The sequence below is a fragment of the Lynx rufus genome, unplaced genomic scaffold, assembly GCF_022079265.1.
Source record: "Lynx rufus isolate CCGP_SWC_20201006 ecotype Redwood Valley unplaced genomic scaffold, mLynRuf1.p SCAF_15, whole genome shotgun sequence".
Classification (NCBI taxonomy): Eukaryota; Metazoa; Chordata; class Mammalia; order Carnivora; family Felidae; genus Lynx; species Lynx rufus.
This window is the reverse complement of record NW_025814829.1, coordinates 28,545,765-28,559,123: the sequence shown is the minus strand read 5'-3', so window position 1 is coordinate 28,559,123 and position 13,359 is coordinate 28,545,765. Positions and strand designations below refer to the sequence as shown.

Here is a 13,359-nt window from a genome sequence, read left to right as displayed (position 1 = left end):
CTGTCTCCCTCTCTCTCTGCCCCTCTCCTGCTTGAGCTCTCTCTCTCAAAAATAAACATTAAAACACACACACACACACACACACACACACACACACCAAAACCAAAACCAAAACCAAAAAACTAGCTCCCTTCATCCCACTTCCCTGTGCAGCAATAATCCCATTTCTCTACTCCTGTGACACCAGGACTCCTCTGAGATGTGGCCTATGGTCTGCCCTTCCTTCCCTTCATTCCCCCTTGAACTCATTCCAATCAGAACATTTGTCCCACAATTCCACTGAAACTCCTTGTTGAGGCCAATTGGTACCTTCAAGTCATTATACCCAATAATAATTTTCTACCATCTTATTTGACCTCTCTGGAGAATCTCACCTCCTTCAGAGAATTTTCTCTTGGCTTCTAAGATATATCACCCTCCTGTTTCTCTGTCTCTGTCTCCCTCTCTCTCTCCCTGGGTACGGTTGACCCACATAGTGACTGGACAACCCTATCCCTTCCCATATCTTACACTCTGCTCTCCACAAGTGAAGCTCCTGTATGTCCGCACCCATCGCCATTACAGTATCATTGACTGTATTCCTTACGTTGCATCTTTTACAGACATACTCGTTCTGTAACCGGAAGCCTGTACCTCCTCCTTTCCTGGTTTTTCTCTTAATATACTGGCTGCTGCTTCTTCATCTCTTTTGTTGATTCATTCTCACCTTTCCAACTTATTAGTGTTGGATTTACAAGGCTCAGCCCACGCATCCCTTTTCTGGCCCCATTCCCCCCCTCGGTGATCTCACTGAATTTCTATTTTAAACTCGGTTTCTTGGGGCGCCTGGGTGGCTCAGTTGGTTAAGCGTCCGACTTCGGCTCAGGTCATGATCTCACGGTCCATGAGTTCGAGCCCCGCGTCTGGCTCTGTGCTGACAGTTCAGAGCCTGGAGCCTGCTTCGGATTCTGTGTCTCTCTCTCTCTCTGCCCCTCCCCTGCTCATGCTCTGTCTCAAAAATAAATAAAAACATTAAAAAAAAAAAACTCTGTTTCTAAACCATCGGCAAATTGTGTCATTTCACCTTTCAGAATATACCCAGCCTGTGACCACTTCTTACCTCTTCTCCCACTGCTATCCAACATCTGTGGTTAGATCTGTGTAACAGCCTTCCAACTTATACCCTCAGTCATCCCCCTACATTTCCTTGGCTGCATCTCCCTTTTGGGCCCTCAGCTGCTTTCTCACTTGGGAATGCTGATTGACACCCCTGTCACCTCCTTTTCTAACAGTACTGGCTGTCTCAGCCCCCCGGAAGTGAGGGGGAGATAGGGGCTCTCGCACATTACGTAGAGGTCACAGTAACTCCCACATCAAACATGACTGGGATCCATGGTCACTCTGGCTCCTTCCACCACTTCTGGTCTTAAATGGAGCAGGTCATGGGCTCCGGTGTCTTCAGAGTTTGTCCAGAGGGATGAGATAATACAGCGTAGGAACAAGGGCCTTAATACCCTTGGGATAAACAGGAGACAAGAGACAGGGAAGATCCAGCAAATAAACTGCTCATTCTTTCTCTTTCTACTAGACAGTTCTGGTTTCACAGAACCTCTTCAGGGATGTGTTATATGAGCCAACAGCCAGCTGGTTTTTTTGTTTGCTTGTTTTGGTAAAGCTTACGGCCACCTCAGCAACACAACATATTTTATTTATCAGCTTTTCTTTCCTTCCTGCACCCTTTTTTCCTCCTTCAGTCTTGTTGCTCCAGAACGGCACCCTCTAATAGAGCATGACAATTTATGCTTTGCCTCCAACACTGTTTTCCAGGGAATCTCGATCTAAGGTATGTTCCTTCCAACTGAGTCCTCTCTAGAGTAGCCAAAGTGATATCATTAAAAATAAATTCCATCATGTTACTTTTCTACTTACAGTGCTCCAGTGGCTTTCTATCTTGCTCAGAATGAAAACCCATGTTGTTACGGGATGTACAGTTACCGCTCTTTTATCACCTCCGACTACTCCTCTATTCGCTCGCTCCGTATCAGCCATATCGGCTTCTGAGAACATGTCAAAAACAGGTTTGCCAAAGAAAATGCCGGGAACGTGTCTGCCTTGGGCCTTTATACCATCTGTATGGGAAGTTATTCCTCTGTCTATGTCCATTGGTAGTAACCACTTTCCATCAATACTCAAATGTCACTTTCTCAGTGAGGATTCTCATCATCACCTTATTTTACTTATTTATTATTTTTAAATGTTTATTTATTTATTTTGAGAGAGAGAGAGAGAGAGAGAATGAACAAGTGACGAAGTGCCAGAGAGAAAGAGAGAGAGAGAGAATCCCAAGCAAGCTCCATGCTGTCCAGTGCAGAACCTGACGTGGGCTCAGTCTCACAAGCCATGAGATCAGGACCTGAGCTGAAACCAAGAGTCAGATGCTCAACTGACTGAGGGACCGAGGTGCCCCTCTATAATCACCTTATTTTAAATGGAGACTTTATTCTTTTCCTGGCATTCCTTATCCCCCTTCATATAACCGTTTTATTGCATCACTCTGTTTTTTTTTTTCTTAATAACACTTGGCGTTATTTGAAATCATCTATTTATGCATTTGCTTGTTATTTTCTTTGTCTTTCCTTCTGCACAAGAATATAAACAACACGAAAGCAGGGTCCTAGTCTTTCTTGTTGACAGGTATATTCCTAGTGTCTAGAAGACTGGTTGTTGGCACATAGCAGGTGCTCAAAAATTTTTGTTGAAAGAATGAGGACAGGAATGAATAGATGATTGAAGGAAGGACAGAAAAGCGGAAGCGGGAGTATCATTTTTGACAGGAAAAAGCGCCCAGGCCTTAAATTTCTCTCCATCTATGAAGCATGTCTTTCCACCTGTAGCACAAAGGATGCTCGTAAACGTTTATAGGATGGTATCCAAAACACATGATGCGCAGATTTATTTCCCCCAGAAACAATCCTTGCAACAAAGAAATATTTCAATCAAAAGTGAAGATAAACAGAGGGGCAAACGTTAGATAATTTTACAGGCAAAGCACATTGAACAAACAAACAAGGAGGAAGGTGCAGACCTGAACAGATATCCCTTGTACTCACGCTCACACACAGGAACACTGTTGTTCCAAAGGCTTTTCATTTCAACCAAGGTACAGTAACTAGCAGAACTTCCCTTTAAACGGAACCTGAGGAACAAAAGCAGTAGTGACCGGGCGAGCGCACATGTCTCTCTCCCCTTCACTGACAGATCTCAGCTTCTGTCCTTCTGCTGAAATACAGTTTCGGTCCTAAGTTAAACCCCAGGTGAAAAAGTTCCGCTCATTTGTTTTCTCAGCTGATAGAGGGACTGACACCAAGACGTCTGGAGAGATTGCAGTTTCCAGTGAGGACAGAGCAGTAACAACTGTCTCTGGTCCTCGGCCTTCAGGAGGTCATCTGCCCCTGACTGCCCTCGGACAGCTCCCTATTTGTCTCTGTAAGGAACTTTGTCCTCTAACGCAACCCGTAGCCCTTTCCTTTCTTACTGGACCAGGAGGGAAACAACTTCCAATTCAAGTTAGCAAAGAGAAAGGCATCAGAGACTGCCCCTTTTTGCCAACACATTCGGAATGTTCCCGAATGACACCTGTGGCATATCCAGATTATTGATGAGAAAACCAAATTATCTAGGAAAAATAAGAAAAGGTGAGAAGAGAGGATTCTTTGGAGGACAATCATCCCCAAACATCTGGCTTATTGTTGGACCAATAGCTGCCTGAGTTGCCTCCAGGTGTTTATTGGGTGACAGATATTTAATGCCTGATGAAGGGCCCTTGGAATGTACTGACAACAACATGCTTTTTACCTGTCAGCGGTGTGGGAACATAATACCAAGATCACTTACAGTCACATAAAGAGTTAATGACATTGCTTGGAACATGAACATCAGTCTTCATGCTCCTGCAACACAGCCTAATCCTAATCAGATGACATATAATTAGATTTAAAAATACTCCCATTTACTCTTTCATTCCTATTCCACATTTCACTACTGACTGGTTTCAAATTTTCTTGAAACGGTCCCTGCATGTCACTTATCTTATAAGTAACTTTCTTTTCTATATCAAACTTTTTTAAAACAACCCCTCTGCAATATTTCTCCCTTGGCGCCTACAAATTACTTTTTATTCATACGTGTAATAAATAGGCATCAGTAGTAATAAATAGTTTCACTTCAATAGTCAAGATCTGTTGTTATACTTCTGCTGTTCAGTATATTTTACTGTTCTTCCTTTTTAAGCATCCGTTCATGGTTCTATGTGGTTGCTACAATACTTCCCAATCGTTGCCTCAAATACTAGTCTTTTTTGGTACTTCTGTTCCATTAGACAGCTTGCTTTTTGGATAAACCCCCACTGCCCAGGGCGCCAGCATATTAGCATCCAGAACTGAGTCCCTGGTCTCCATGCCAGGTCATCATACTCACCCCTCATTGCAAATGAAGGACACTTTTGCCCCAAGCTGGAAATTAAGTGGAAAGAGCACACGACCGTTAGGGAGTTGGTCCAGGAAGTCATCACATGATTTCACTAGGAAAACAACAACAACAACAACAAAGAGGTAAGACTGCCTCTGTGAAGAACAAGAAGACTGATCTGCAAACCAGAGGAAACCGCAGGTACCTGCACATGTAGGGGCTGCTGGGCTCCAGTTTCCCTGGGGCGTACAGCGCACAGAAGCGGTCCCTCTGAGATCATAGCCAGGCTCACAACTGTAGAATACTTCCTGCCCAGGGGAAAAGCTGTCCTTGTCGCTTGGGGTGGGCTTACCATGCGGAATTTCTGGAGGCGGAGCACATACTGTGGAAAGAACAGGTGCAAAGTACCAGTCATTTATGGAGAAATATCTTTGGTTAAATTCTAACCCTTCTGAGGAGTCAGAGACACAGTTAAAAGGGTTTGGTGTTATAAGAAGGGAAATCAAACGATACTCTAGCCCCCTCCTTTTACTGATATGGAAGTTAAAAATATGGAGATGTAGCCGAAGACCTCACAGCTAGTCAGAAGCAGATAATTAGAGCCAAGTTCTCCCCAGCACAAGGTGAAACACATTTACAAGTCCCTTCTTCTAGCGCTGGCTATTCAAGATGGAGTTATTCGTATTGGTGGGGTTCTCCACCCACATATTTGGTAGAAAGGCGATCCAATTTACAGGCTCATCTTTCAGAGGAGAGGGCTGCCTGAGCCTAAATCTATTTAATAGATTTCCCATGTCTTTTACTGTACTCCTATGATCGAATGTAGTAATCATTCATATTTATATCACTTTGTCTGTTTGTCCTTCCAGCTCTCAGGGGTTGTACAAGGCTGGTGTTAGTTGGCACAAGAATGGTAAAGTCCGTCTTTGTCCCTATGTAGCAGCCACAGCATTTACCCATCTACTCCTAAGGCAGCCATTGTGGCATACAAGGCCATTGAGATAAGCCATTGAGAACAACATCCACTCAATAAACCCATCCTTGTAACGAGAGGGCATATCGCTTAAAGAGTATTTGACTCAAGGTCTGGCTACCTCCATTCATAGCCCTCTTCGTGCTCAAGGCATCTGAACTCATTTGCACTTCAACCTAATCTATATCCAGTGAACAATGAGGGAAAATCTGTTTGGCTTAAGCAACTTTCACTCTCAACTTGAGATTCCTAATGATAAAATGTAGGAGATGGACCAGAACAGACAAACTCTAAGGTCTTGGCCACTATTCTGAGGCTATGATATCTGTCTTCATAAGCCAGTTTCTTATTTTCTGGGAGAGATGCTGACAGAAGTATAACTAGGACCAGAGAACTCAGGCCCTGGAGTCTGACCCATTTGCTTCCATTCCTGGGTACTCCACTTAATAGCACGTGATCTGGACGGTTTACTCAACCTCTGAAATACCAAACAAACTTCACTGCCATATGGATATAAGAATAGCCCTATTGTAAAGGAGTGTTGTGAAGGGTAGATGAGATCATGCATTTAAGGTGCTGATCGCAGGGGCGCCTGGCCGGTTGAGCGTCTGACTGCGGCTCAGGTCCATGATCTCACAGTTAGTGGGTTCGAGCCCCGCATCAGGCTTTGCACTGACAGTGCAGAGCCTGCCTCGGATGCTCTGTCTCCCTCTCTCTCTGCCCCTTCCCTGCCTTCTCTCTCAAAAATAAATAAAGACTAAAAAAAATTGGAGTGCTTGTGACACAGTTGACTAGAAAGTCCACCTCAGTTTTCAATATATTTGAGAGATACTGGAGCTGGTATTTTGCCCGGAGACTTGCTCAATAGGAGAGTCTCAAATGTCTCCTTCCTTGATTAACTAAGCTCCTGCTTTCAAAATGAAGGCACATATACATAAGTGCACACACACATACATGCACACGCCCACTTTCTTAATTTCATGCTCCATCCCCCCAAATTGACCCACACTGCTTCCCACACATCCTCCCCCAGAACAAACACTAATCTCCCGATCCTTTCACAACTCATGCCATTTGTAGGCCCCTTCAAAGCCTCAGTCAGACTCACGCCTAGAGCAGCTTGGCAGCTGTGGCTCCCATCTGTTTCGAGGTTGGCATTTCACACTGGAGGGTCCTTTCATGTCAAAGCCGGACTCACACATAAATACCACGATTTCATTTAAGGAATATAAGGTTTTGCGCTCAGATACTATTATTGCATTTTCAATTTCCGGAGGTGTGCATTTATTAGGTATAATGCACTGAGGGGGAGGGCCGCTCCATGTGCCGACGCGGTTGTCTTTGCTGGTGCAATATATTGACGGCTGGCCCACAAGCTCAAATGGCTTTTTCCCTCTCTGTCCAGAATTGCAGCGATAGGTCACCACCGTCCCGTATGGAAAATATTCTCTGTTGATGCTAGTGAAACTTCCATTGGCAATGTTTGGGGGCGGCCCACAAGGAATTCCTGGGAAAAGAGACAGTGACTTAAATAATAGTGAATTAAAATAACTAGTCAGAGATCCAATGAGTATAACTCTTTTTACATTTGCTATTTGCTTTTGATCTTTCCTCACATGTGGGTATGTTTTTACAAAGTCATAATTTATTTTTAATTTATTTTTTAATATGAAATTTATTGTCAAGTTGGTTTCCATACAACACCCAGTTTTCATCCCAACAGGTGCCCTCCTCAACATACAAAGTCGTCATTTAGGTGGGCATAATAAATAGCATGCGTACTGCCTTTCTTACATTATTTCCTATAAGCATACGCATTTTTAATATAATTCACATTCCTTTCATTTTAAACAGCTCTTTGATCATTTTATTTTACCATACTTTACACAGCTTTCCCCTACTCTTTTCCATTTTCCTTCTTAATTTTCATTTTTGTTATTAGCTCAGTAAAGCTTTAAAAAAATAAAAAAAAAAAACCCTTGCTAAAAGAAAAAAATGTAAGGGAAGAGAAACAACACAGATATACAACAGTGGGAAATAGTATTAAATATATTTGCATATATATGAGAAATTTATAAAGCTGTAGGCTAATATATGTTAATTAAACATTTTGAAAATCTAAATGATATAAATGGAAATGTAAATTACCAATATGCATTCAAGAAGATATAGAAAGCCAGAATGGGCAAAGAAACTTGTAAGAATAGAAGAAAATATTTTACATAAAAATGCTATCAAGTTACTTCCAGGTAATGTGTACTTTCAAATGTAATTTCAAATTTTTCACAAGATGTAGAAAATAGAAAACTTACCAACTCATTTCATCAAGCCTGAGTTTGGTATCACAACATGATACCCATGTAAAAGGGATCATATATTAGTTCATAAAAAAAACAACTCGCAATACAGTTGAAAATCTAGAAGTAGGACATAGTACACTGTACGACTATAATACTATATAACTAGAACGAAGCAACTTCAGCCAAAACTCCAAAACGCTTGAAATTAAAAATAAAAATTCTTAAGAAGGATACTCCTTCTGATAAGGGTAACCTTAACAATTTAAATCAAACATCATTCTACCCCTCCATTCTCCCCCCCCCCCCAAGAAAGACTATAAATGCTGGATAAAATATAAACTATGTCTGTGGATGTATCAGAAAGCAATGAACTAGTGAAGCATTACCAGACCATAATCTGATAGAAGATAAAAAGCTGGGTAAGAGGCATTTAGGCTGCTGTTTTGCGGGAAGGATAGCTGAATCAGGAGGGGGGATCTGAGTGGTGAGCAGACTTTGATAGTCTCATGGAGTCAAGGAACTAAAGTGGAATCCAGATCTTGCAAGGTGGGAGCCTTGGTAATATCTTCTGCTGTATACTTATAGGGACCTCAAAGAAATAGGCCTTGGGAATCAAGATTACTGGAGTTGTTCCTCAAGTACTGTGGGTGGCCTAGAAAAATAACAGTTTCTGAAATTGAATGAAAGTGGTCCCAGACTGCTAGGTCCCCAGGTTTCTGGAAGAAATAACAACAACAAAAATCCTTCCTGAAGAAGGTTCGTTTTCTAAGACCTTGAATTTATTTGTACAGAGGAAGGTTCTCAAGTATAATTCCTGACCTACAATCAATGAGATACTTAATGAGATAAAATAACATGAATTAGAAGCAACATAATCACTGACAATAGAAACTGAACCGTTAGGACCCCAGCTATTGGAATTTTCACTCACAGATTTAAGATAATTATGTTTATCTATTCAAAGGTAAAATATACGAAACCCAAACTTTTGGTAAGAACAAGAAACAATTAAAAACAACAGGGAAAATTTTGAAAGGAATCAAATAAAAGTTGTTGTCTTTGTAAAATACAGTTTACTGAAATTAAGAATCTGATGGAATTAACAGCAGGTGGGACACAGTTGAATAAAGATCAATGAATTGGAAGCCAGGACTGAAGAAAATATCCAGAATAAAACACAGAGACACAGAAGGATCAGAAATACATAAAAAAGAGTAATAGACTTATAGGATAGAGGAATAAGGAAGGCCTAATGCATGTTTAAGTGAATTCCGATAATGAGAGGAGAGCGATAACACAGGGCGTGAACATTTGAAGAAGTAATGGCTGAGAATTTTCCAAAACCAATAAAAGACATCATTAAACCTACAGATTCAAGAAGCCATACAAACTCAAACAATACAAATACTAAAAAAAAAAAAAAAGGAAAAACTTTACCTAGACACATCATAGTAATATTGTAAAACAAAAAAATCAAGAGCAATCAATTTTAAAAGAAGCCAGAAAATAGGGATGATAACTTTTAAGAAACCATGCCTAGAAAAATATTGAAAGAATCTATTGCCAGAAGACCTACAATGCAAAAATGCTAAAAGATAATTTTTTAGATTGAAGGAAAATAGTGTCATAAAGAACTGACTGAACTGCAATTTGGAGGAAATATAGCAGAAAGAGTTAATAGATGGAGGAGTATAAATACTCTTTTTATAAAAACAACAATAATGTCTTGTGAGATCAATGTAAAAGCACAAAAACTGACACAATGAAGGAGAAATAGGATCTGATCGTCTCATTAGATACACAGTGATAAATTAGAATACACATTCATGATAAATCTTTTAGCAAGTTAGGTATAAAAAGCAACTTCCTTAATCTGATAAAGAATATCTCCCTAAAACCTTCTGTAAACATCATGCTTTATAATGACTAGTAAAAAACCAATATTAAAAAACCAATATAATGACAATTAAAAAACCTGGGTGGTTCAGTCCGTTAAGCATCTGACATCGGCTGAGGTCATGATCTCACAGTCTGTGGGTTCAAGCCCCACGTCAAGTTCTGTGATGATAGCTTGGAGCTTGGGGCCTGCTTTGGATTCTCTCTCTCTCTCTCTCTCTCTCTCTCTCTCTCTGCACCTCCCCCACTCACACTTTGCCTCTCTTTCTCAAAAATAAATAAACATTACGAAAAAATTTTTTTAAAAACCCGGTATCTTCTCTTCCATTCAACATTGTACTGGAGGTTCTAGCCAATGCAGTAAAGCAAGAGAAATAAAAAGCTGCAAGAAAGGAAAAGATTAAAAAAATAGGATAATTATTTACCAATGACATGATTATTTATACAGCATATCCAAAAGAATATACAGATAAACTACTGCATTTCTAAGTAAATTTAGCAAGATTGTTGGTTCCAAAGTCAAATGATTGCGTGTTTAAGAAACAATTAGAAAATGTTACATTTTTCAATGTTACATATCTATGTTTACATTATTTTCTATAATGTAAATTGGCAAATATTATTAAGAATTCAAAAATTTCAAAAATTCATGTTCATGAATTTAAAATTAAAAAATGTAAGTGGCCCACAATTGCATCTGCTGAGTCAGTAGAAACCCAATGCCAATTCAAGTAGTATTCTTTTTGTGGAAACTGACAAGCTGGTTCTAAATTTTATATGGAAATGCAAAGGGCCACGAATCACCAAATAAATCTTGGAAGAAGTACATGGCAGAGGATATGCCACCAGATATCAACTCTTATTAGAATACTGTAGTAATGAATACTATAGTAATGAAAACTATAGTAATGAAAATAGCACAGAACCTCTCTGAAATGAGACCCGCATATAATGACACCTGACACAGATATTAAACTATTGTATGGTGATATACAAAAATGTTTTTTAATGGTTTTTAAAATCAGTAATATTAGGTGAATTGCCTACCCATTAGGAAAAAAACAAACAAAAACACATACAAAAAAGGAAATACATTCCTTGACCATACTTCACACCACACAAAAAATAAATTTGAGGTGAATCATAAACTTAAGAGATAAAATGATAGGCAAAGCTTCCTTACATAGAACAGAGAAAGTGGTGGGGCGCCTGGGTGGCCCATCTAGTTGGTTGAGCATCCAACTCTTGATTTAGGCTCAGGTCATGATCCCAGGATTGTGGGGTCGAGCCTCATGTCAGGTTCCATGTTGAGTGTGGAGCCTGCTTAAGATTCTCTCTCTCCTTCTCTCTCTGCCCCTCCCCCACTCATACTTGCTCTCTCTCTCAAAAATAAAAAATAAAAACATTAAAAAAAAAGAACAGAGAAAGTAGTGACTAGAAAGGAAAAGATTTATTAAGTCTTATTAAAAAACACTATAAAAATGTATACCTTCTATCATCAAAAGACATCATTAAGAAAGCAAAAGGACCAATTTTAGCCTGGAAGAAAATGTGTTTTGTTTATTGTGTTATGTTTATTGTGTATAAAGAATTTCTCCAAGACAATAAAAAAGATACACAAACTAGCAAACATTGGGTGAAAATTTTGAACAGGCACTGCACAAAGATATGAAAAGGTGCTCCGCATCATCAGTCATTAGGAAAATGCAAATTAAAGCCACAGTGAGCCCCTAGAATCGCTGAAATTTAAACAACTGATAACTATCAAGTTGACAAAGATATTGAGCAGCTGGACTTTTCATCTGATTTCGGTAGAAGTGTAATGTGTACAACCACAGTATGAAATCTTTCGGCAGTATCTATTAAGACTGGCTATGTTCATACTCAACAATTCCACTTATGTAAATATAAACACTATACAGATGTGCACATATATATATAAAGATTTGAAAATTTATATTTGCATATATATGGATATTTATTGCATATGCACATGCATAAAGTACTGCTGATATATAAACAGCTGAGTTTACGAATTCATTGTTAAGTTCTTACAATGAAATACATACAACAATTAAAAAAAAGATCCAATTAATCCATATACAACAACATGGATAAGTCTCCTACATATAACACTCAACAGAAGTTGGACAAAAAAGAGTACATGCTTTTTGATTCCTTTAATAGAAAATTCAAGACGGGGCAAACTAATCCTTGTGATAGAGCCAGAATAATGGTTATTTGGGAAAGATGAGCACTGAGGAAGAGCATGGGGAAGCTTCTGATGTGCTATATCTTATTTGAATGCTATTAATTTGGGTGTGTTCACTTTGTAAAGATTCATTGAAGTGAATAATTACTACTGAGCACTTTATATATATGCAGTAATATATAAATATATGTCTTTCAATAAAAAGTCTAGATGGTGTGAAAAAATTGTTGCCAAAAAGACCTTCCAGGGGAGTCGGGCAGGGGGATGGGTTAAGTAGGTGATGGCTATCAAGGAGGGCACTCTTTGTAATGGGCACTGGGTGTTGTATATAAGTGGTGAATCACTCAATTCTATTCCTGAAGCTAATATTACACTATATGTTAGCTGACTGGAATTTAAATAAAAACTTGGAGATTTAAAAAAGGAGAAGAAAAAAGGACTTCCAGCAACATAAACTATAGGCAATAGGGCTTTATTGGTGAGTTTTTTTCAAATATCTAAGGAAGAAATAATGCCTTAAAGGGAAACAAATCTATGGAACACAATCAGGTGGCTTTATGAGTCTATTGTAAGTTTGATACCAAAACCTCATAAGGACATGAGAAAAATATTTCATTTTTTTTCTCACGGGAGAAATGAAATGGGAAAAATATTACACGGGATATTTAAATCACGGGAAAAATATTACAGTCTGATCCCTCTAAAAAAACATTAGGAATGGGGTGATAAAAGTGTTCTAGAATGAGTGGTGCTGGTCGCACAACCTTACGAATATACTAAAAATCATTACAGTGTATCCTTTAAAAGAGTAACTTTATGATATGTAAATTATATCTCAAAAACATCTAAAATACATTACAAAAGCACATTAAACAACATACAAAAATTATAAAATATTTTGTCAAGTTGATGTATTCCAAGAATATAAAATTGGAATTCAAAATCAGTTTGTCTTTCAAAAAGAAATTAAAACTATTCATTACATTAAGAGAGTAACGGAGAGGGGCGCCTGGGTGGCTCAGTCGGTTGAGCATCCAACTTCAGCTCAGGTCATGATCTTGCAGCTTGTGGGTTTGAGCCCTGCGTCGGGCTCTGTGCTGACAGCTCAGAGCCTGGAGCCTGTTTTGGATTCTGTGTCTCCCTCTCTCTCTGTCCCAACCCACTCGCATTCTGTCTCTGTCTCTCTCAAAAAGAAATAAACATTAAAAAAAAAGAGAGAGAGAGAGTAATGGAGAAACAGATATGATTGTTCACTATATGTAGCCAATGTGTTTGGTAAACTTTACGGTTTAATGATAAAAAAAATTCTTAGCAATGAAGAATATTATAAGGGAATTTTCTTAATCTAAAAATGGGTATCTACAAAAGCCTACAGCAAATATTGGTTAATGGTGAAATATTCCAATCTTTCCCTTTGAGATGGGGAACAAGACAAAGATACCTTCATCAAGATTTTATTAGGGGTCCTATCTAGTATATGAACAAAAGAGAGAAGGAAGACAAGGAGGGAGGGAGGAAGGGAGGAAGCAAGT

At 39.1% G+C, this 13,359-nt stretch overlaps 1 protein-coding gene across 2 annotated transcripts in view; it reads right to left on the bottom strand.

Moving 5' to 3' along the window:
- CR1L (complement C3b/C4b receptor 1 like) overlaps positions 1 to 13,359 on the bottom strand; it is a 62,431-nt gene that overhangs the window by 33,186 nt on the left and 15,886 nt on the right. For both annotated transcript variants that reach the window (XR_006961592.1, XM_047076763.1), the window contains exons 5-8: positions 6,528 to 6,926; positions 4,652 to 4,828; positions 4,456 to 4,558; positions 3,090 to 3,175 (exon numbers count right to left, since the gene is read on the bottom strand). Coding sequence is in view for 1 of the 2 variants with exons in the window: in XM_047076763.1 (XP_046932719.1) it covers positions 3,090 to 3,175; positions 4,456 to 4,558; positions 4,652 to 4,828; positions 6,528 to 6,926 (765 nt within the window). In the remaining variant the exon portion in view is untranslated. The remainder of the gene's footprint in view (positions 1 to 3,089; positions 3,176 to 4,455; positions 4,559 to 4,651; positions 4,829 to 6,527; positions 6,927 to 13,359) is intronic.